This window comes from Lethenteron reissneri, chromosome 15 (genome assembly GCF_015708825.2).
Source record: "Lethenteron reissneri isolate LAM-NWPU_2019-01 chromosome 15, ASM1570882v1, whole genome shotgun sequence".
Lineage (NCBI taxonomy): Eukaryota > Metazoa > Chordata > Hyperoartia > Petromyzontiformes > Petromyzontidae > Lethenteron > Lethenteron reissneri.
Genome location: NC_083793.1, coordinates 4,480,994 through 4,505,906, shown reverse-complemented (window position 1 = coordinate 4,505,906; position 24,913 = coordinate 4,480,994). Strand labels below are relative to the sequence as shown.

General features: G+C 47.2%; 1 protein-coding gene across 1 annotated transcript in view; it reads left to right on the top strand.

Annotated features, from left to right (window-relative positions):
* The first annotated feature begins 594 nt into the window (after nucleotides 1-594).
* CFP (complement factor properdin) overlaps nucleotides 595-24,913 on the top strand; it is a 261,228-nt gene continuing 236,909 nt past the window's right edge. Inside the window, exons 1-11 of the mRNA XM_061551838.1 lie at nucleotides 595-781; nucleotides 3,294-3,441; nucleotides 5,584-5,753; nucleotides 7,471-7,638; nucleotides 8,952-9,137; nucleotides 10,600-10,785; nucleotides 12,006-12,203; nucleotides 12,691-12,814; nucleotides 14,377-14,519; nucleotides 15,207-15,313; nucleotides 17,120-17,207. Of these exons, the coding sequence (XP_061407822.1) occupies nucleotides 703-781; nucleotides 3,294-3,441; nucleotides 5,584-5,753; nucleotides 7,471-7,638; nucleotides 8,952-9,137; nucleotides 10,600-10,785; nucleotides 12,006-12,203; nucleotides 12,691-12,814; nucleotides 14,377-14,519; nucleotides 15,207-15,313 (1,509 nt within the window). The 5' untranslated portion in view covers nucleotides 595-702 and the 3' untranslated portion in view covers nucleotides 17,120-17,207. The remainder of the gene's footprint in view (nucleotides 782-3,293; nucleotides 3,442-5,583; nucleotides 5,754-7,470; nucleotides 7,639-8,951; nucleotides 9,138-10,599; nucleotides 10,786-12,005; nucleotides 12,204-12,690; nucleotides 12,815-14,376; nucleotides 14,520-15,206; nucleotides 15,314-17,119; nucleotides 17,208-24,913) is intronic.

The window sequence follows — 24,913 nt, the reverse complement described above, 5'->3', positions numbered from 1 at the left end:
GCACCACCGCTCCACCCACAGCACTTTACTCAGTTATGCAACTGAAATTCTAAAATATAGAAAAGTATGCCCCCGTTTTGGCCTAGGAGAGCACCTCTGAGTGTGTCGACTTTTCCTCGTCAGGCGTCTTTCCCCGACAACTCTGATCTCATCAAACAAGCTGGGCAGGAGACTCCACTATAAGGGCCGATGGCCGGTGATCGACCTGCAGCCAAGGAATGGAACGCGTCCAGTGGGACACCCGTTGGGGAGATGGAGCAATGAAGATCAGCTCACGTTCACGTGCTAGGTGGCTCATTGCATCGCCGGATCTTGAGAGATGGAGGCAGCTCGTGGAGGCCTTCACCCAGCAGCAGACTGATCATGACTGATTATGATAACGATATGACACCTCAATCCTGACAGCAAATTTGTGACCTTGAAAGCAACGTTTTTGGAGACCATGAACTAAAAATCACTTCCAGTTTCATAAAGATTTGCACAAATCAGATTTCCATTGCACATTATGTTGTGGCCTTTCACAGCCACAATCGTTCTTCTTGTTGTTGTTGTTCGTGTCTTTCATTCTCGTTTTATGCCCAACGAGCAGAAAAACAGGATGCTGGCACTGCAAGGCTGAGTGAGCGAGTGACAGCCCCATCACAAACCGTCGCTTCGAGCCGATAAGAGTCGGCACTGGATGGCTCCGGGCCACACTCTGCCATGTCGCTGACCGTGGAGGCTGCGTGGCTGTGGCTGCCCGTGATAGCTGCCCTGGTGAGCACAGGAGCAGCACAGCCCGGTAAGAACTGAACACGAATAAACTAAACTTTTTTTACTGGTAGGAACCTCCTGGTTACACCAGCCCACAGGGGATTATTGTGTCCGTCCGTCCTTCCGTCCGTCGTGCATCCAAAAATGGGAGGGGTGGGGCTGGGTGGAGAGGGGAGGGTGGGGAGGGGCTGGGTGGGGAGGGAGGGGCTGGGTGGGGAGGGGAGGGTGGGGAGGGGCTGGGTGGGGAAGGTTGGGCTAGGTGGGGAGGGGAGGGTGGGGAGGGGCTGGGTGGGGAGGGTGGGGAGGGGTTGGGTGGGGAGGGTGGGGAGGATGGGGCTGGGTGGGGGGTGGGAGGGGTGGGACTGGGTGGGGAGGGGCTGGTCACCTCGTGGTGCCCTTATAAAACTCAACGTTTAACCTACTCACGCCGGCTTGTGCCCGCCCTCACAGTCGGTCATATTTGCGGAATACACCACGCCGCCGTTGACCCTGGCCATTGACCGAGCAACCCAACGTTCCTACCAGCTCCCTCAACAGGAATGTGTTTTATTTTACCTGGTAAAGCCCCACTGAGCTATCGAGCTCTTTTTCAGAAACGACCTGACCACAAATGAGAGCTCAACGAAGAGGCCTATCGCGTGGAAATGTATAGCAGCCAAATACTCTAAACGCACGTTGATTTTAAACGTGGAGGGAAACCCCGAAAAACCGGAGGACCCGGAGAAAAATCCACCGACCCTCTGGAGCTGCGGAATCTGACCGTGGTGATGTCGCTGGAATATCAGCAACATTTCGGAGGCTCATTTGTTATTGGGGATATTCACAAATGCATTACCCTTGACTCTGTAGGTATGGCGGTTGAAACAATGGGCGAGTTCCTTAAGATTTGGGATCGTGAGTGAGTCCAAGAATTGGCTCTTCCTCCCCCCCCCATCCTCCTCTTCCAAGTTTGAATAACCTTGCTCGATCAAACATAGTTTTGTCATCGATTACAAATATTCTGCTTGTTGCTGGTCACTTGGCATTTTGATCATTTGGGACTATGCCCATCAACCGTTTAATATATATCAATAGTTGCATTTGTCCATTGTGACCAAATTTTCCTAAATGTAATTGGGTCAGTATTTGTTTCCAGTCAACATGAGAGTGCACTTAAAATTCGCTTACATTTCTGTTCGCTTGGCTGCAGGGGTGACTTTTTAATTAACTAGACAGTATGTATGTACCCGTACTTATGTTTGTACAGTATTTTAGATTTATCCTGTAAAGTGTATGTTCTTCCTCTGATTTATATTGACTTAATTGCCGTGCGATATTTGAAGTTATTACTCTTGTAATTTTTTGTGACCCAGGTCGCTTGAAACTTCGAATATCTCTGGTGTCTTGTTGAAGTTCTCGCCTTGATTTGTTTAACCATGGAGCTATGTGGTCACTCGTACCAATTGCACTGCCCATGACAATTGCCGCAATTTCACGGTCCGTGCAATATGTGCGTGCTATAAATTGCGTGTTTTATTGTTATTAAAGTTGGCCTCGTGTTATAGTCAAACGTCCGAGTGATTTCCTGCTCAAATGAGCAATGAGCCAGAGGTGGCAATTCCTCATTCCCATGGCAGGAGCGAGTGCGTCTATATGTAATTGTTATGTAAGGACATCGTAGGGTAATACATTCATTAACTACGGTTGGCTGGGTGGGGCGCAGTTGCTGGGAAGCTGGACGTGGGATTGGCTGAGAGGTTCAATTTCGGGGAAAGTGGGTTTTAGGGACAGGTAAGGAAGGGAGAAATCGATTAATGTAGAATGCGAGGCAGAGGAGGAGGGACAGGGAATCTTCTGGAAGGTTCGAGGGGGAAGGGAGGGAGAGTGTGAAGGGGGGGGGGCATGGTGGTCTTCTGTCGGCGAAGCATCCTGCGAGTGTGTGTCTTGGTTGGGGGTGCGACAAGAATGAAGCGCCTGTCCCCCCGAGACGGCTCGTGGGGACCTCCCTTTCACGTGGGACGACAAATTATTGACTTCTCCACAAAAGTGGTCACCGTTTTATCGACCCCATAAAAACGTTGGGTTGAGTCAACAGCCGCGCGGATTCGAAAAACTCGCCACCTTCCCATTCACGAGCCACTGCCTCTAACCGCTGAGCCACCGGGCCAGTAACCGCGATCCTAAATCTGTAAAAAATGTAACCCGTAAAAACAAAGTTTTTCACTATAAATCCTTTATATGCGTGGCATCGGTTTTATTTTATTATTCATTTCTGTTTTTCTTGAGTAAGAGTTTCATTTTTATCACATTGGAATTTTTAATTAAATATGAAAAAAAAATTCCCTAAAAAGTGGAAAATTTTGGAAAAATGTTTTCACGAAAATAAATTGTCACGCACAACGAGTCTGTGTGCAAAATGTCAGCTCGATTGGATCACGGGAAGTGGGTTAAAAAAACGACCGAAAGATTTGCACGGTCGTAAGGGCGCAAAGCAAGCAAGCAAGTGAACTTAATATAAAGGATTTAAAAATCGCACTGACTTGCAATCCCCTGCCCCGCAGCCTCGGGAGCGTGCTACACAGAGGTGGACCCCAGGACCGGTGTGTGCAGCAAGGAGCTGCTGCTCGGTCAGAAGACGACCCAGGAAGCCTGCTGCCGGAACCCAACCTTTGGGTTTGCCCAACAAGGGAGGGCATGCGTTGCGTGCCGGTGAGCGGCCGCACGAAGCGACGTTGAAGCAAGTCGGGACGACTGATGACCGATTCACTCCCGGCGGTCGGTGGTCTCCGTTTCGCTCTTCTATCGCTACTGCCAGGGTTTACTGGTCGTAGCGATGCTCCCGATGAGCACGGTTGGCTACGTACGTTGCGAAATAAGTTCAACATGCATGCAGACTGCGCCGTGAACTTCGCTCGGCCATTCCTCCACCCATGGCGAGGAGTCGGTCTACCAGACTGACCGTTTCGTTCCACTCGTACTTTGTTGAACCACCAACACTGCAGCTCCAAAAACTTTCCGTCTTTCTGCTTCTTTCCTTGGACTGCTCGGCTTTGGAATTCATTTCCACCATCTCTTCCCCCCCCACCATCCTCCTTCAAGTTTGAATAGCCTTGCTCGATCAAACATTTATAATAACCCTTGTCAAAGCCATCTCTTTGGCATACTTCAGCAACTGTTTTTGCTGTGGTTGTTTCCACCTGATGACGGACGCTTGTGTTGCGCCCGAAACGTCGTGATTTTAATTTAGTTGTTTTCACTTTTCTATTTTATTTTATTATTATTTTCACCTACGTGACTTTACCGAAAGAACCAAAGAGTATCGATCAAACATCGCTACGTCATCTATTACAACTTTGATTGTGTTTCTTGTTGCTGGTCACTTGGCATTTTGATCATTTGGGCCTGTGCTCATCAACCTTTTTATATATTTTGACTTAAAACTTTCGTGACTGCAGGAATTCATATTCTTGGTTATTTCAGTAAAGTCACGTCGATAGAAAAAATGTAAGTAAATAAAATAAAAAAAACTACGACGTTTCGATCACAACACAAGCGATCGAAATCAGGTGGATAAAGTGGGGGGTGGGGGGAATGCCACCGAATGCAAGCTGCTTTTAAAGGTTTAAAAAGAGGCGTGGCACAAGCATCCTGGTAACAGAACGAAGTGGGCGGGGCATATGTGCCTTGGGGTCAGAAACCACCAAGGTGAAGCACAGAAGGTGACAGGTAAGGGACGACAGCCGACAAGGAGAAAACATCACAACCAGTTATGACTTAAAGTGGTTGATGACGTACTTCCAATGATTGCTGAGTTTGTACGCATCATCTCGGTTGAAATTGTGTCTGTGTCTGTATATATGGATGGCTTCATGAACGAATCTTTGTTGATAGCCAGTGGGCTTGCAAAGTACCATCGCCTTAGAGAAATCAATTTCGTGGGATCCAACCGCATGAAAGTAATGAAACATGGTTGGGCAAACACTTTTGCCGTGGCTGATCATTACTTTAATGCTGTTGGCAATTACTTTACTGTGCAAGTAAAACATTTGTGCTTTCATTTTTACGTGCTTTATTTATTTATTTAGGGCCCCTTTATAACATACTAGCCTTTTGCCTGTCCAAGGATGGGTGTATTGCAGTAAATATGAAACTTGCAAGCGCAAAGCAGCCCGCGACGTGATATAATCATTGCATCAATTCGTGTGCAATTTGTAAGGGCGCGGTGACACAGACCTATTTCATTTTAAGGTTATAATCCCTTGTTCATCGTGACGTCCTTTTTACTTTGATGTCTCAACAGCGTTAGGGAGATCACGTGACGTGAGGGTTCTGCCTTTGTAGTGAGGGTTGTGAGTTGACGCCGAGAAGGGGGGAGGAGGCACCTCGGCCCCCCATTTGGAGGACGTCACCTGTTCATGATTATTAATGAGGGGGGCTGTTCGATGTGGAGTGACGTCACCTGTTCATGATTATTAATGGCGGGAGGGGGCTCCATGTGGAGGACGTAACCTATTCATGATTATTAATGAGGGGGGCTGGTCGACGTGGAGTGACGTCACGTGCGGGACACACAGACATTTTTCGCTCATTATAGTAGGTAATGCTACAGGCCCCGCACGAGCTTCATCCGGCACTGCTCGTGACCAAAGATGCCTCGCGCCCTTCACGCAGCGGAACGAGCTGCCGCGTTCGCTTACTTTCCCCCATGAATGAAACTGCAATACGGCAACGACAACAACAAGTGTAGGAGCTCCTGGAAGCGATCGGAGACGTTGGAACGCAACGCGTGAACTTGCGAGGGCGCCTCGCTGCAACGGCGCCTTAACCCCAATGTCGCTATGCGCCGAACAGGAAGGCGTTCCAGTCGGAGTGGTCTGACTGGTCGCCCTGCAGCGTCTCGTGTGGCAGTGGCGTCAGCTCTCGGTCCAAGGTCTGCATCGGAACGGGCGCCTGCAACAAATTACTCCCCTTGGATCAACGCTTCCAGGTCCGCATCTGCAACGCGGGCGTCTGTTGCCCAGGTGAGGGAACTGGGCAGAGCTGGCGTGGCTTGGTTCGTGGACACTCTGCGAGCCCGTTCCAGTGGCTTATTTGTGGCCCAGGCAAAGATCATTCTGAATTTCCCATAAATATGCTAAATTCCTCTTGATATGCAAATTATTTTGTCAAGGCGCTCTCCCCCCCTCCAACCCAGCTTAAATAGACGCTCCAAGTCTGGAGTGTTTCATTCAGACTCTGTCTTCTCGACAGACCTGTTCTTCACCTGAGGACGGCTGCTTGCTTTGTGGCCGAAACGTCGTGAGAATTATTTTATTATGTTTTATTTTTTATTATTTTATTATTTCCCTTCTACGTGACTTTACCGAAAGAACCAAGAAGAAGGAAGATCACTCTGTGAGAAAGTTGAATGGTGCGTCCGTGGTCCAGTACAGGCTGGCCAATTGGTTTCCTTGGTGAAGGTCCATCGGTGTCAGTGTTCATCTTGTTGATGACAGTGAACACCAGCTAAATGTTTTGATTTAATTTTGGTTAACGATAACCGAGCGAGATGAACATTTTCAGCATTACGGTTGTGACTAACCACCATATTGTAAAGCATAACCGACTATAACAATATGAAATGAACCAGTTTGAAAACGAAAACTATGATAACTTTTTATATGAGACTGCAGGGCACTGTACATTAGAAATAAGTTACCTGATGTTTAGAGTGTAAAACATGTGTGCGATCCTCACACCAAACATCTGATAATGAAGAGTAGACCGATTTAGTTTTTGACTGCTGTAGCCGATGAGAATAAGAAGATGACTCTAAACAATCCACCGACTCAGACTTGAGAAAATGTCCAGCTTGCCGTCTACTACAGTTAGACTAAAACTAAAATAAAATAAATTCTGTCTAAATTATTGTGGGAATCTCTGGCCCAGATGTAGGCTACACTTTTGGCCAGGATTGGTTACCGGATTCAAGGAAATTCGATGGCCCAAGCTAAAGCCACTCGTTTGGCCACGCGAGATCCATATGAGAGGAGTCTTCAGTGTTGAAAACAAATGAGGTGGCCACAGTGGGTCAGAGGTCAGAACGCTGAGCTGGCACCGCTGAATCCAAGCAGCCTCCAGTGATTCAACGTCTCCAGTTTATAAGTGCAATGCTGAGGCGATGGCCTCATTGTGGTCGCCAATGACTGCATGAAAAGACCATGAGATAGAATTTGGCTCTGCGCTTAATTTAAATTAAATATAATTTTGACTCCGGAAGAGATCCGAATGGGTACTTTGTCTCGTGAGATGACACCTCGCGCACCACTGGCATAAAATCTGGAAGCAAACCAACAATAAACAACAAAGTGTTGATAATTGATGATTCCATTTGATTATTCTTTGGTTCTTTCAGTAAAGTCACGTATATGTCTGTCTATAGTTTTCTGGTTAGATTTTTTGTTGCTATTTCATTTATACCTGATGATGATTGCTTGTGTTGCAATCGAAACGTCGTATGCTATTATTTAATTTATAATTTTATCTTTATACGTGACTTTACCGAAAGAACCAAAGAATAATTCCCGCAGTCACGAAAGCTCCAAAATTTAGATTGATTCCATTTGCGTTTGTGAGCACCACCTTGATTCAGCGATTGAGCCCATGGGCCAATGTGTGAATGCGTGAAAGAGTTTGCGACGGGCCCTTCACTTGGCGTGCGTGTGTCGCCGCTTGTCTGCACATCCGCGCGCAACGCAGTGCGAGGTGCTTGGGGCAGCTGGGGCCAGTGGTCTGCCTGCTCCGTCACGTGCAGCGCGGGACAGAAACGTCGCGCCAGAACGTGCGAGGGTGCCCATGCGTGCGGCGTCCGCTGCGACGGCCCAGCCAGCGAGAGCGTGGCCTGTGAGACCGGACAGATCTGCCCGAGTGAGTACTTTGCTGACCGTGGATGGAGAGGGCGCGAGTCAGGATTTTCCAAACTCCAATTCTCGTTTGTGATCTACCGTGGTTTTTCTTTTCGAGTCAGCCCTGCAATTCACCGCTCGTGCTGCTGCTGCCCCTCCACTAGAGGGACCTCTAGAGAGAGACCTCAAGAGGATATTTGGCCTACCCTAAACTGATACGAGTATATCCTCAGTATTTCTCAGTTCGTTGCAGTGGTGTGGCTATTGATTGTGCCAGCAATGCAATTGCACTGAAGGGCCCCATGGGCTGGAGACGCCCAGTCACTGAGAGCTATGAAGAGAGGAGGGACATTATAGAGGGAGGTTCTCATTTCATTACTTGCACGAGGGCCCACTGCCAACACTGATACGTCATCATCATAATTTATTTTACAGGTAGGAACAACAGGTTCGACACTGCCCACCAGGGATTATTTGTCTGTCTGTCGTGCATATTTGTCTGTCGTGCACGAATGCGCTGTCCAACCAAGTTCCTACCTGCCCACTCCGAAGGAACGTGTTTTATGCCGCACGACCCATGCAGTATGTTTGCAGGTGGGGGAACAAATGGGTGTTTGAGATAAATGCTCAGTAAAGAAGTGATTGCAAACAAATGACAAATGTTGAAATACAACACAGTCGACAAGATATGCACAAAAAACGAGAAGAAACCAAATTGTGAAACTAAACTGCTTGAGATGACTCCTTTAGGCCGACTTCATTCAAGTCATCCGTACACTATCTGAGTAATCCGTACACCTTCTAAAAATAATGCGCCTTAATAGATTTTCGCGTTAGGGTGCCCAAACATCAAAAAGAAAGTTGTAACATTGGCCAAGAAAGCCTTTAGTATGTCAAGTTCGAAAATAAAGTCTTTAATTTAGCCTCAAATTCATAAATTGTGTGGGCCACCGGAGTCTCATTTGTGGCCTTGCAAATGACCTATCATCGGCCGTTGCACCCCCCCCCCTCCCTGCCCATCACCCAGAGGTCGCAACCGGGTGCCCGATATCCGTATCCTACCCGATACCCGGCTACCCGAACCCGGCCGGGTACGGGTACGGGTAGCTGTTTGCGACCCTGGTGCGGCCGGGTACGGGTAGGGTGTGAGTCACTGGTGAGTAGCCGTTTGTCACTCATTTCGGGTAGGGTACGGGTAGGGAACGGCTACCCGTACCCAGCCGGGTACGGGTACCCATTTGTGACCCTGGTGCGGCCGGGTACGGGTAAGGAATCAAAACCCGTTTGCAACCTCTGCCACCCCCCCCCCCCCCGTGCCCGACGCCCCCCTGGCAGCTCACGGAGCATGGGGCTCATGGTTGTCGTGGGGCGAGTGCTCCAAGACGTGCCGGGACGACGGCGCCGTGCGGAGGAGGAGCCGTGCGTGCGACAACCCCGCGCCCTCCGTGGCGCCGCTTGGCTCGCAGTGCCCTGGCGCCTCCCAGGATACGGGGCCCTGCCTGGATCTGGACCCCTGCCCTGGTACGGTTGGCAGTGCCACAGAGGGGGACATGGGAGAAGGCGACGGAAAGTGACTTTAAAGTGTGTCACATCTTGGTGGCGAGATGTTAACTGCCTCGCCTGGTGTACGGAAGGGCGTGGGTTCGATCCCGACGCTGACGCCTGTATATTTGGAGTTTGCGTGTCTCTATCCCCGCGGTTGGGTGGATTTTTTTCCGCTGCTTCTGGTTTTTCCCCTCCAGATTTAGAAACACGCGTTTAGAGTATTTGGCTGCTGTAAACTTCCGCATGATAAGCCACTTCGTTGAACTATCATTTGTGGCCAGATCGCTTCTGAAAAAGAACCATGTAGCTCAGTCGGCCTTGCCTGGTAAAATAAAAATAGTAAATAATGTTTTCTCTATATTGTTGGTTCTTTCGGTAAAGTCGCGTAGAAGGGAAATAATAAAATAATAAATATATAAAACGTGACTTTACTGAAAGAACCAAGAATATGAATCCCTGCAGTCACGAAAGCTTTAAATCAAAATGTTCAAGTTCAAGTTCATTTATTAGGTATAGCCCTGTGAGCCATTCAGCTCTTGAATCGGGTGCAACCGCAACAAACAAAAAACAAAAACATGAACAAAAAAAACATCTTAAAGTGAATATGTGACTAAGTGCAAACAGAAAATCCAAGAAAAGACAGCAAAAATATTGCAGAAAAAACACCGTACACCAACGCTGTGTGCAAAAATGCCAGTGGGATGCAAAAAATGTGTTCTCTCTCTCAATCATCCATCTCCAAGCAGGTGTCTTCAGAACCTGGAAGCTGAGCAGCGGTGCTGAGTCTGGTGGTTAAACTAAAAACTAAACGATTTAATTCATCAGGCAAATTATTCATGCGGGGCTTTATTCAAAATCCTAACAATTCGGGACCGTTCACCCATCTCCGTGGGGAGGACCACAGATCCGCCTCTGATTACCGGGGTCTTACACGGAACCACAGCCTCTTCGCCACAGCACGGCAGCAGTATTGGGTGCCCGTGTGTGGTGCGCGTGCCTGTGCGTAAAGTGCGCGTGGGGTGTGTGCCCGTGCTCGTTGTGCATGGTGTGGGGAGCGGTAGTTGTAGTGGTTAGCGCGCTGCACTAAAAACCTGGCGACCTGGGTTCGATTCCCGCTCACGGCAAACATCAGTGTCGATTATCTGAACCGGTCCTGGGCCTCCCCTAGGTCGACTCAGCCTCAAATGAGTACCTGGTGCGGTGTGTAAAAATCGCCGCTAGGGAGACAAAGGCGGTCGGGCGTGGTGCTGGCCACCCACCCCCTCGTGTATCGTTCCGGCCTTCATAGGTGCTCGCTAACAGCACTTGCTCATACAGTCTGTTAAGACTACACGGGGGATATTTGTCTTTTGTTGTGCGTGGTGTGTGTGTGTGTGTGCGTGGTGTTCATGGTGTTCATGGTTTCCGTGGGGTGTTCCCGTGCGCGGTATGTGCGCAGTGGACGGCGCGTGGAGCGCGTGGAGCGGATGGTCGGGGTGCAGCGTGACGTGCGGGCTGGGCACGAGGGTGCACACCCGTCTTTGCGACAGCCCGGCACCGCGCTACGGGGGCCGGCTCTGCCCCGGCAGCGAGGACGGACGGCAAAGCCAAACCGAGCTGTGCGACTCCCGTCACATGTGCCCCGGTACGGGCCAGTGAGATGGCGCGCAAAGAACACGGTGGATCGCACCATGATCGCGAAGCTCCATCCCTAACCCCTGGGCGTGGAGGTAGCCGTTGCCTGTGGCTCGTGGCCAGGGTGCTATGGCAGTAAAGCAAGTGGGTTAATTTCAGTCTGTATGGGAATTGAGTGTTACTCCCCTCCTGGCACGCGTGGCTTTTCTCGAAGTACTCTGGTTTCCTGCCACATGTAGACACCCTCATGAATGGATTTGGTCAAACTACCCAATTAATTCAGGACCACAGAGCCTAGGCTTTTATTAGTGCTGGTTGTGCCTTCTCGCATGTCTGTGGTGTCACGCGTATCATTACATCATTAAATTTAGCTGTGACGGTCCCACCTGTGTTGCCTCCGAAACGTCGTGATTTATTATTTTATTTCTGTTATTATTTGTATTATTTATTATTTATTTTTACCTACGCGAATTTACCGGAAAAACCTAAGAGTATGAATCCTTGCAGTCACGAAAGCTTCAAATCTAGAGTTAATTCCATACCTGTCAACCCATGCGGTTTTCGTCGTATTTTTGTCAAAGGAAATTAAGTTTTTCAGTTTTTGTCTATTTGTTTGTGTTTCTCCCTTGCGATGGAACTTTGTAGGATGAACGTTGAGATGTATAAGGGCACCACGGGGTGACCAATAAGGTCTGAATTGGTCTGTAACAAGGTAGGGCACTGATAAGGGGTTGACAAGTATGCAAGTATCCCGGCCTCTGCCCCTCACTCCCCTCCGACACCCCCTGTCGACTACATCATTCCATTCTGTCATCGTTTTGTAAGCTCTGTCAGGCGCCTTGAGTGAAGACGCTTCATGAATATCAATTAGATTAGATAACCCTCCACCACCCGACAGAGCCAATCAAATCAAGACATCACGTGGGCAAATATGCCAATTGATTTGGTTTATCAGAAAATTCGGCAGAGTGTTGAAAAATAAAAGTTGACAGTTTTTACCATCATTGCTACCTCATTTGCCAGTAAAAAAATCAAGGACAGTGCATACATTATCAGAGTTATGTTTTTTGTTTGCATTATGACTGCAGGTATTGTGTTCTATGCAAACATGACTCCTCGTAATAAAGGTGTCAGTTTTGTTGCCAGATAAAAGGGTAAAAAAACAAATTATCACAGTTTTTACCATGTCCAGCTCGGGTTACTTGCCGCGTGGTGCCCTGTCGCCCGCAGCCGACGGCAAGTGGACGGAGTGGTCGTCCTGGTCGACGTGCAAGTCCAATACGCCGTACGAAAACCGCTGCCGGCACCGCGTGGGCAAGCAGACGATGCAGCGCTTCTGCGTGGGGCAAGACGAGGAGGGCACGGCGTGCAACGGCGAGGGATTCGTCATCCGCGCCTGCTACAACCTGGAAAACTGCACCATCCGCGGTAACGGGCGCCTCGCACGCGTCCACGTGGAAACACACGGAGCATCTCAATCCACTGATCTTGGCCGCACTTCACCACGCCGGCTGAACGGTGGCGAGGCTGAGCACTGGTCCGGCGATCGATGTTTAGCCGTGGCCGGGAATCGAACTCATGATGTTGGGTTCGTAGGGGAGTGCGCTAATCACTGCACCGCCACTTCCCCCCCCCAACAGCACTGCAAAATGTGGTACAGGTGCAACCCTGCACTTGCTCCAAAGATGCCCTCTCGATAGGTATTTTGGCTTCCTCTTGGAGGAAGAGGCGGTAGGTCCTTATACGACAGTGGGACGACAAGAGGGCTGTCTGTGTACATGCACAGCAGAAACCATGTGCAGTAGGAGTCTTCACTGAAACGCGTTGAGCCCTTACCTCGAGACTCGCACCGCTGTCTGCGTCCCGTTGCTGAAGCGGAGGGGGGTGGCTCCTCACGTTGTGTCTTCTTTTTCAGAGCTGAAGGTGAAAAATCCCGAGTGGGGCGAGTGGGGCGAGTGGAGCCTTTGCCAACCCCCGTGCGGCCAGTGCTCCACCAGTGTGCGCCAACGCGTCTGCAAGACGCCGCTGCCTCCCTGGAAGTGAGACTTGTCCCCCACGACCAGTCCCGTGACCACGTCGGACATATTCCGTTGTTCACAGCCAGACTTTGCCAAGGTGTTACTTTTTGTTCGCGATACGATAGGGTCAAGGTTAAATGTGCAGCTTGGAAATTTCATTGCTCACAACTGCTAGCGGAAGGGCCTGGAAGAAGGGAGCTCTAGAGAGTCCATCTATTATACACTGGTCAACACACTTTTTTTGGCATAAGGTATTCCAACGGGTTTAAGGTAATTTTGGGGTGCTGATTCCAAATCTGGCATCAGTTTTTGTCTATCACATCAGGTTTTTGAGATATCAAATATTGCATTTTCAATAAAAACTGCAGAAGAAAAATATTAAATAAATGTGGATATCTACATTAAATGATATTATAAACACACTATCCTAAAAATACAGCACCATATTTTAACACTAAAGCAGTCACTGACTCGCAACAACTTGCAATCATAAGTGACAGAGTTAATTTCGGGTAAAATCAATGAAAATGGGGTATGCCGATAGCATAAAATGAGATGTGATAGAGCAAATCTGAGATCAGATTTGGAATCAGCACCCTGAAATTAGTCTATAATAGCCGCAAATGTCCAGGCCAGAATTTTTGTTGTTGTTGACCAGTGTTAGATATTTTGACCTCTTCCAAGCCGGCTCACCTTTGTTACATCTGTTTGTTTCCAGCCTGCGTGTCGTTTTCCTGTTGTGATGGGTTTTCTCATCATGTACAGAAAGTGTTGGATTTAAATAATTGTTGTCTTTAGCCAAGTGCTAATGGGGTTCCTAATAGGGTAAAGGTGCAAGCCCTCTCAATATATGCGCTTTTAGAGGGATCGGGCAAGAGTGAATATGATATATTGTACTACATTGGACTGATGAGTCCTAATAATGATGAAACCAGTATACGGTTTCCTGTTGGCAGAAGTGAGACAGAGAGATGGTCACACGTTGACCTTTGTGGAGCTGGTGGTTTAGACAACGCTGACAGCATTGTACATGCAGTGTGGTTGTCACATGATATACACGCAAGGCGTTACGGCCGTCTGGTCTTCCTGCTGTTCATAAAATCACAATGTCTGTGTTTTGTTAAATGTAAGAAATTATTTCTAAAACAATTGGCAATGGTAATTCCGATATATTTAGCAAAACCGCTGATATAATGTGGAGTGTATATACCCTACAATATACATTTATTATTGCCATATCATGCCAACCCAACTTAGAACCAGCCCAATTCCTGAGCCCAAAATCTAACCTGAGTTGAAGTTTTTTTTAATTCTCGGCCTTGTGCCGATGGACAGCAGACAGCATTGCAGCGAAATGCGTTGTTGGACTTTATTTATTCGCTCCCACATACACGTGGCCCCACATCAGCAACCCGGACTGCTCAGCGTGGGGAGGCCTTAATCCAGCAGCAAATAGATCATGGCCGATGACATGTAAATCTTTGGACCTATAAATATTTTGCACAGCAAGTTCTGTGGCTCCAGCTTTGCACAGCCACCCGCATGCCACCCACCTACGATGTCCACGGTGCCTGTTCCTCAAGAACCGTCAAGCCGGTTGGCGCCAATGAGAACATCCCCATCACGTTCTGGGGAACTCCGGCTGAGGAGTGCCCTCCCCGCAACGACGCGGAGGAGAAGCGGCAATGCCCTGCTCTGCCCGCTTGTCCCAGGGGCGTGGATGACGGTGAGACACCCTGACCCGTGCACCAACAGCATTGTGAGCCTCCCCTGCCAGGCTCACGTTAGCCGCGGGATAATGCGCTTTGTGTCCACGGCTACTCGTAACTGGGCTGTGCTTACGGCAGCACAAACTAAACTTGTAACGATGCGAGGTAGATTGTTTGGTATGGCCACGCCGCAAAAATTCGTGAAGCAATTTTGCATCTTTGCGGGCTTTGACACGGCTGAGGGGTAGCGCGTTTGATGCTTGTTGCAGAGACTTGCAGTTCGAGCCCAGTGTGGGCCACCCTGGTTAATACCGCGGATGCATTAACCATGAAATGCACCTCCTCTTGGTTAACAGTGGGACATTAAATATCCCCATAACATTAAAAAATAGTGGCCTATGTGTCCCGGCATCATGGTCCAAATTTGCCAAATTTTATAAATACACGCACAAGTTACTGAATTGGGTAAACCACGAAGCAGCATCGCCCCATGCTGGCAGACTAACGCTCACTCGCTGTGGCCGCTGCTGTGCTGACCTTGCGCCGCACTGGGACAGCTGCCACCGGGGGGTCCCCTGCTGCTGGACGCCTCGAGATGCATCGCGTGGGATGTGCGGTGTGAATATTAAGCCATGATGATGATGATGCCAGTTGCTGCTTGGGCTCCTGCTGTTGCACCCTTTTTGACCTGGAACTTCCTGCAGGCTGCAAGGGAGTTCGTCCCAAGCCTACAAAGCCCCACTGTGATGGGGGCAGCGGGGATGAGAACGGCTCCGGAGAAAACGCGAGCGACGTGGACTGTGAGAACTAGGTACGCGCTGGGGCTGCACACTCCACGCCTGGAGAAGCCCTCTTTCTGTACGCAGCACTTGAGGGGCCCTTCACTTAGACAGACAAATCCTCTGATTAAAAAATAAATCGTTTGGCGGAATTTTGTTGTTGTTGTTCATAATACAGGTTTAGTTTGTTTGAGTTAGATCGCGTAAATATAAATGTGTCGTTAAACCCGTCACCACCCGACACAGCCGATTGGTAAAGTTCGTCACGTAAACAGAACGTGCCATGCTGTATTGGGTGGTGGCGGGTTTAACGACACATTCATATTGACGCGATCTCACCCAAAAATAAAACCTGTATTATGGATGATTTTAGTCGCGAAAACCTACGTGTTAAACTGTTGTCTTTATCTCTGCTACCGATGATAGATTCATACTGGTAGGAACCTTCTGGCTACAGCAGCCCACAGGGGATTATTGTGTCCGTCGTGCAGGGAGGGGCTGGGTGGGGAGGGAGGGGCTGGGTGGGGAGGGGAAGGTGGGGAGGGTGGGGAGGGTGGGGCTGGGTGGGTAGGGGAGGGTGAGGAGGGTGGGGAGGGGCGGGTCACCCCGTGGTGCCCTTATAAAACTCAACGTTTAACCTACTCACGCCGGCTTGTGCCCGCCCTCACAGTCGGGCATATTTGCGGAATACACCACGCCGCCGTTGACCCTGGCCATTGACCGAGCAACCCAAGGTTCCTACCAGCTCCCTCCGCAGGAATGTGTTCCTTAGCCGAGCATGATGGCACAACACAGTGGTGTGCCATCGGGCTCCGCTTGAGGATTTTCAGCCAATAAATCCACGCAAAACCTTTCTTCCCCCTGCCTTTATTACGTACTCCAATCGATTAATCACCTACCCTCGTCATCCGTGCTAAGGCTGACGCCTCTGAGGTACAAAACACGCCGAGAAATGGCCACAACGCCCCTTGTCCACTGTTTCGGATACAAACTGGAGTTGATAGATCCAAGTAGCTTTCATCCTTGAATGTCACACGATGTTATCACGTGCTCTGATCTTCCCGATGCCAGCTAGGAAGAGAATGCCACCATGCCTTCTACTAGGGTGGCATGAGCAGGTCATTGCAAGGCTGTGCCTTGACCTTCTGTTGGACTGCCCTCTGCTGCCCACAACACGACACAACCCTGAAGCAGCTGTTTAATGGACGGTGGTCACCCATCCACCCACACTACATAGACTCAATCCTTACTCTTTGTTTTTTTTTCGGTAAAGTCACGTAGGTAAAAAATATATAATTAATTAAAAGTAAACCAACATTTTTTTTACTATTTATTTTCTATTTTGTATTTTCATTTAAATTTATTTTATATTTTTTACCTACGTGACTTTACCGAAAAAACATAATAAAATATTTTTTTTACATTTTTTTATTTGTATTATTTTATTATTTCCCTTCTATGTGACTTCACCGAAAGAACCAAGAAGATGAATCCCTGCGGTCACGAAAGCTTTAAATCGAAATAATAATACAATTTCAATGTTATTTTTATTATTATTTTCACCTACGTGACTTTACCGAAAGAAACAAAGAGTATGGATCCTTGCAGTCACAAAAACTTCAAATCTAGAATTAGACTCAATCCTGTTTAGCTTCTGAGGTCTGACAAGATTAAGCGCATCCCGAACGATTGGGTCACGGTCGAACGCCCCGTATATGAACGTTAATGTGAACCAACGATACAACACGGTGATTTATTTATTTACAGAACAATACAAGTGGCATTGCATCTCATGCGAAAGTTGATGCTCAACAATGTGTTTTGTCTTCTTCGCTTAGGAAATCGACTGCACCACGGGACAAGATGCAAACCCATCACCCTGCCTGGATTGTGCTTCAAAGCAGCACATTGATCTTAAGATATTCTTTGATCTTTCGGTAAAGTCACGTAGAAGGGAAATAATAAAATTAGAAAAATGAAACATAATAACAAATTCTCACGACGTTTCGGCCACAACACAAGCAGCCGTCGTGAGAATTATTTTATTATGTTTTATTTATTGTTATTTTATTATTTCCCTTCTACGTGACATTACTGAAAGATCCAAGAATATTAATCCCTGCAGTCACGAAAGCTTTAAATCGAAATTTGATATTAAGATGACTAGCAATGTACACCACTCATTCAGTTATAACCCTCACCAGTGTTTGGTGTGTGCCCACGTTTGCTTATGACATTCAAATGCAGCACGTTGGTTCACGCTTAGAGAATCTTGAGCACGTTACTAAGGATGATTACAATCGACGCGTGGGTTGCTGAGTTCACTTCTGTCGGATTGAAGTTGTTCACGATGGATATTGCACAAAAAATGGAGCTGATAAATCAACATCGTCTGGACTCAGTGGTGTAGTAACTACATTATCAGTGGTGTAGTGACTACATTATCAGTGGTGTAGTTACTACATTATCAGTGGTGTAGTGACTACATTATCAGTGGTGTAGTAACTACATTATCAGTGGTGTAGTTACTACATTATCAGTGGTGTAGTAACTACATTATCAGTGGTGTAGTGACTACATTATCAGTGGTGTAGTAACTACATTATCAGTGGTGTAGTGACTACATTATCAGTGGTGTAGTTACTACATTATCAGTGGTGTAGTAACTACATTATCAGTGGTGTAGTGACTACATTATCAGTGGTGTAGTAACTACATTATCAGTGGCGTAGGAACTACATTATCAGTGGTGTAGTAAACTACATTATCAGTGGTGTAGAGTAACTACATTATCAGTGGCGTAGTGACTACATTATCAGTGGCGTAGTAACGACATTATCAGTGGTGTAGTTACTACATTATCAGTGGTGTAGTAACTACATTATCAGTGGCGTAGTGACTACATTATCAGTGGTGTAGTTACTACATTATCAGTGGTATAGTGACTACATTACCAGTTGTGTAGTGACTACATTGTCAGCTCAGGGGGTGCAGAAATCGGTCAGGTGGGACCCCAATATTTGATTTGTCTCGCACGGTCGCAGCCAGAGGCTTTTATCAGATCACGGCCCCCTCTTGCCGTCTTGACGCTCACGGTCTTGAACATTTAACGCTGTACGGGGTGCACCGCCTTGGCAAAATAAGTGTTGTTGTTCTTTGACACTGTTGTTGAAAACATATCTCGTGGCGGTTGTGAAGGGGGGGGGCCCTAACTCGTAGCTTTGGGCCTCCAGAGGCTTGGGACTGCTTCAAACAGCGGCAGCAGCTGTGGTAGATCAAGGGTGAACTTGTCGCTGCCTCCATTCCATTCCCTGAAGGAGCTCCTGCCACACATCGGAGGACCACCAAGACTAATAAACAATGTGACCATCAAGGAAGCGTCAACACGTGCTTTTTTGTCTTTGAATGTACACACGATGTCCGATGCTCCTCGTCATTTGTGGGAATGTGTGCAGTTGTGTTGTCCGTAATTTCACGCGAGATTTGTGTTCTATTTCTTGATTAAAATTAATCATCCACATGTTTTTTTTTTGGCATTTTCATGAAAATGCAGTTGCAGTATACTCAGCACGAAACCCTCTCTATGCAAACTAAAAGTTTTACTGCTTTTAAAATACAAATGTTGTAAACCCTAACCATATAGTAAACCAGTCACTAGTTAGAGCGCATCTGATGAGCATAACCCCGGACAACTAGTGAAACAACTACAAGCCCGTCTGATGACCCTAACTACCTAGACAACCAGTCACTACTACTGCCCCGTCTGATGACCCTAACCACCAGTGTTTTATTTGCGTGTTCACCACAAGTACGTGTCGTCAATGCAGGCATGGTTCCTGGCAAAAGGTTTCTGTTTGGTTCTAGATTTGAAGTTTTCATGACTGCAAGAATCCATACTCTTTGGTTCTTTCGGTAAAGTCACGTAGGTGAAAATAATAATAAAAATAACATTGAAATTGTATTATTATTTCGATTTAAAGCTTTTGTGACTGCAGGGATTCATCTTCTTGGTTCTTTCGGTAAAGTCACATAGAATGGAAATAATAAAATAATACAAATAAAATAACAATATTTTTTTCTTTTATTATGTTTCATTTTTATTATTTTATTATTTCCATTCTACGTGACTTTACCGAAAGAACCAAGAAGATATATTATTATTTTTATTATTTTTTTTTCACCGCCGTTTCTGTTTGGTGTTTGCACATCTTAACACAACTGTTTCATTGACAAAAAGGGTAAAAACTATTCTTCATCCGCACATACGAATAGATTCTGACACGAGATTAGATGCGTGTGTGATTAGACGAAGAGCCATTGCCCGAAACGTCGCAATTTGTTGGTTTCATTATTGACAAACGTGTTTTCAGTTTGATGCGTCATCGATCTCATTCATTCGTCTCACTGGCGTGGAGTTTTGACGGCAAAATCACTTCGGTGTAGGTGGCCACACGGGGGCGACACTGCAATACGTGCCGCTGAGTGGAAAGCGACTGCTCCGAACACAACGGGACGTGGAGCTTCACGTGCAGTCAGTACAAGTACCAGTGCCGGATTATCCTCGTAGCACAAGTAGCTGCACGTGTAGTAGCTGCACGTGTAGTAGCTGCTACACGTGTAGTAGCTGCTACACGTGTCGTAGCTACTACACGTGTAGTAGCTACTACATGTCTAGTAGCTACACAGTAGCTACACATATGTAGTAGCTGCACGTGTAGTAGCTGCTACACGTGTAGTAGCTACAACACGTGTAGTAGTCGCTACACGTGTAGTAGCTGCACGTGGAGTAGCTACATGCGACACGTGTAGTAGTAGCTACACGTGTAGTAGTAGCTGCATGTGTAGTAGATACACGTGTAGTAGCTACGGGCCCCGCGATTTCAAAGGCCCCGCGCTAAATGCTTTCAAGCTATCAATTCCGGTTCAGTGATTCTGCACTTGCTCTATTGCTATAGTACTATACTGCCTTCAACTTTTACGAACTACTGGGTGTTTAAGGTTAGCGATTTGTCGTATTATCTGGCTGTATAGAAAATGAAAAAAATACAATTACTTTACTGTGCAAGTAAAAAAATGTGTGTTTTAATATTTACGTGTTTTTTTTTATTTAGTGCCCCTTTATAACATCATATGCTACAGGCCCCGCACTCGCATGATCCGTCACTGAGTACAACCACCGGGCTTCCCCATGCATTTGCTTCGTTTAAGTTCGTTTTAGATTAAGAAGAGGTGTGCGAACCTGTTGCCTTATCATCGCCGGTCACGATTAATCGGCCGCTAAATGAAGGCACCCAAAACCGCCGCTTTCTCTCCCAGGGTCCTGTAATGCCAACAAACCCAGCGTAAATTTCGATTTGAAGCTTTCGTGAATGCAGAGATTCATCTTCTACATTCAGACGCTGTCTTTCCGACAGACCTGTTCTTCACCGAGGACTGCTGCTTGCGTTGTGGCCGAAACGTCGTGAGAATGATTTTATTATGTTTTAATTTTATTATTTTATTATTTCCCTTCTACGTGACTTTACCGAAAGAACCAAGAAGATAAACCCAGCGAAGACATGTGCACGCGAGCTGATTTCACCGCTCCATCTCTCACCAGAGAACAAAACGCCTCGACGAAATCGCCCTTCTCGCCCTCTCATTCTGCCTGGCTCGAGCTAACTCGGAATATTGTAGCTGAGCAAGGTCGGGCATTTCTCACTACCGTTGGTTCGGATGACCACCACACCACTGTCGGGAGGACGTGTGATCGTGAGATGGTCAGAGGATGGCAGTGTTGACTGTCGACCTTGTATGCGTGCGTGGCCCGTGTGCCCTCTGGTTTCCTCTCGTACGCCAGAACACACTCCTTACTCATGGTATCATCGGGCAGTCATCCAAATTCTGGATGGTCATGGGGAAAAAAAACAGTCTTGAGACTTGAGAAGGCTTTTATAGGTACATACGCGGTATACAGGCAGACTTCGCTTAGCGTGAGACCCTGTAGAACGCAACACAAGGAAGAAAAAATGAGTCATTTTGTCTTCCTGATGACGAACGCTTGTGTTGCGATCGAAACGTCGTAGTTTTTTTTGTTATTTTTTTTGAACCTATCTACGTTATATTCTTAGGTTTTTTCGGTAAAGTCACGTAGGTAAAACATTTAAATTAATAAAAGTAAAATAAAAATAAAATAAAAATCACGACGATTTTAATTTTATTTTATTTTTATTAATTTTATTTTTTTATCTACGTGACTTTACCGAAAAAAACCTAAGAATATGAATCCTTGCAGTCACGAGAGCTTCAAATCTAGAACTATCTACGTTACTATACCAAAAGACCCAAAGAATATGAATTCCTGCAGTCACGAAAGCTTTAATTCGTAAAATAATGTTTACCCCATTCCATGTATTAGTAGCGCCATAAGCGATACCCCAATGAAGCCCTCATTTGTTGCTCATACGAAAGATATAACGCTGCTGTCGGGAACGTATCCCCATGTGGGCAATGGTATGACGACCCCTTGTAGGCGCCGATTCGATTAGCGCTATTCACTTCTCCAAGGAACGCAACTTGAGTGCTAAGCGAGGTCTGACTGTATATATTTGCACACACCTTATAATAATATCCCACTCAAGTCATAACAAATATCTGCATTTTTAAACACATAGGCTTCGGAGGCACTTAATGAGTGATTTCACCAAACTGCACTTCTGATTGAAATCCAACGACCGTTTAACGTGTCAGCCTTCATCGTTGTTTGTGCCACTCTCTTTGCTAAGATATTTAGTTTGTTTTTCAACATTAAGTCGTAAATCAAGTGTGCACGCATTTTTTGCATGACTTTTCTTTAACAAGACAACAACGAAAAACTATGAAGGCTTGCCACGTAAGAAAACTAATAATTTTACTAAATATTTTCACAAACTATATCGACAATATATCACAAAACTGTGCTTTACATCATCATCATCAGCCAGCCATGGTCAACCCACTCGCTGCTGGAAAAAAAAGCCACCACCCCCGTCACAATTCTACCATGTGTAATAAAAGGACTCAGACACTTCTTGCTGACTCCGTGTCCTTTATTTGGGGTTCGCGTTCTCCTTCCCACACGGCACTCCTCCTGAGACTCTCTCCCTGGCAGCCCCACATCTGCCTTCGCTCCCGTAGCCTTCCACGCTCCTGCAGCTCCGCTGCAGGCTCTTGGTACAGCCCTCTGGCTGCTCCCCCAGCAGCTCCATCTCTGCTCCCTGTTCCTCCGTGCGTGGCGATCTCGCCACCTCCCAATGTCAGCCCTTCGTGGCCTCTATGGCTATCTCGCCATTTCCTACCTCAGCCCTCCGTGGCCTCTGTGGCTATCTCGCCATTTCCTACCTCAGCCCTTCGTGGCCTCTGTGGCTATCTCGCCACTTCCTACCTCAATCCTCCACTCTCTCTTCCACCCCGCTGGCTGGCGCCGTCATGAGCCCCTCAGCCACCAGGCTGAGGCACGGCGACCACCCAACGTGTTCACCACCCTTCACTCCCCCGACTGACCCAGATAGCTTCCTGTCTCCCCGCTATAACTTCTCCCCCACGTCACCCTGACTCCTCCCTCTCGGATCGTCATATCCGCCCCGCCCATTTACGCCCGCATTACACATGCAACAATCCACCTGGCACCTGTACACAGACGGATCGCACCACGTTTTACGTTACGTGCGAATAAGATAAAGGCACAGACATGGAATACGTGTGATGTAGAGGCAATTGTGTTTTTATTTAAGTGTAATGCAAGCACAGCTGATAGGCTACCTCAAAGGCAGAAGAGGCAACCGTGGCATTATGGACGTTTCGCTGGAAATTACATGGATACAATTACACAGATTGCATGATATGATTGACGAAAAAGAACATTGTCTATTTGTCGGTAACATAAAGGGGGAATTAGCCAGGATCGGGACATGCACGTCACATTGGAATCAGCGGCGCAAAATAGCATGGACAGGAAGTCTCTGCCACGGAGCCTTGATGATGTGAAGAGCACCCTTACTCATTCGATGGACAATCTGACGTTGAGAGGACCCGGTGATTGCTGTGACACGGCGTGCCGCGGTGGAGAGGAGGGCGACACGAGGTCAAGAAGGTAGGGAGTTTCGATTTAAAGCTTTCGTGACTGCAGGGATTCATCTTCTTGGTTCTTTCGGTAAAGTCACGTAGAAGGGAAGTAATAAAATAATAAAAATTAAACATAATAAAATAAAATAATTCTCACGACGTTTCGGCTACAACGCAAGTAGCCGTCTTCAGGTGAAGAATGAGACACTGCCAAGCTAGGAGCTTATATATAAGTTGGATTGGAGGTGGAAGAGCGCCTTAACAAAAATAAGGTGCATATCAAGAGGAATTTAGCATATTCATGGGAAATGCGTAGGAGGTGGGCGGGGGGGTTTCAAAGTCATATTATGCCCGTGCATTATGCAGGATCAGCAGCACCAAGGGAGGGTGCAGGGTGTAGCCGAAACGTCGTGAGAATTATTTTATTTTATTATGTTTTATTTTTATTATTTTATTACTTCCCTTCTACGTGACTTTACCGAAAGAACCAAGAAGAAGGTAGGGAGTGCGGGTGACGGCGGTGACGTCGTGGCAAAGTGAGCAACAACGCCGAGGGCCCCTAAACAGCTCAAAGGGGACACCCGGGGGTTCCGTGGTGCAACAAAATATGACCTCAGATTCGTATCGTGATGAACGTGAAAAGCCAATTGAAAAATACAGGGTGATTCAAAAAAATGTTAACAATTCTGGGAATTTGCGGCCATGCCACAAAAGATGTGCAGCCTCCGGGCTCTGTAGACCACCTGGAGAAGATTCCAGGCACGTGTTGACAACGATGGCGCGCAAGTGGAGAGACTATTTGACTTTGTGAAGCTATAAACATTTACATTTGTTACTGGTAGGAACCTCCTGGTTACACCAGCCAACAGGGGATTATTGTGTCCGTCGTGCAGGGAGGGGCTGGGTGGAGAGGGAGGGGCTGGGTGGGGAGGGTGGGGAGGGGCTGGGTGGGGAGGGTGGGGCTGGGTGGGGGGTGGGAGGGGTGGGGCTGGGTGGGGAGGGGCTAGTCACCCTGTGATGCCCTTATAAAACTCAACGTTTCACCTACTCACGCCGGCTTGTGCCCGCCCTCACAGTCGGGCATATTTGCGGAATACACCACGCCGACGTTGACCCTGGCCATTGACCGAGCAACCCAACGTTCCTACCAGCTCCCTCCGCAGGAATGTGTTATCATGCTACAGTGTATTATCCGTTCTTTTCCCATTAAAAACGATAGTCCCATATGAGTGTTAACAAGCACCCTGTATAAAAAGGCGAATTAATATCTCTCTCATCTGTGACTTGTCCACGGCTCTCTTTTGTCAGTCTCACCCCGTGTCTGTGTCGCCTGCCACGCGTCTGTCAAGACCGCGGAACCCTTCTGAGTGGAGTCGCTGCGGCGTTGGTCGATGAAGCTAGTTGTAATTACTGTCGAAACGTCGTACTCAGATTATAAATTCTAGATTTGAAGTTTTGGTGACTGCAAGGATTCATATTGTTAGGTTCTTTTCGGTAAAGTCACGTAGGTAAAAATATAAAAATTAATAAAAGTAATATAAAAATAAAAT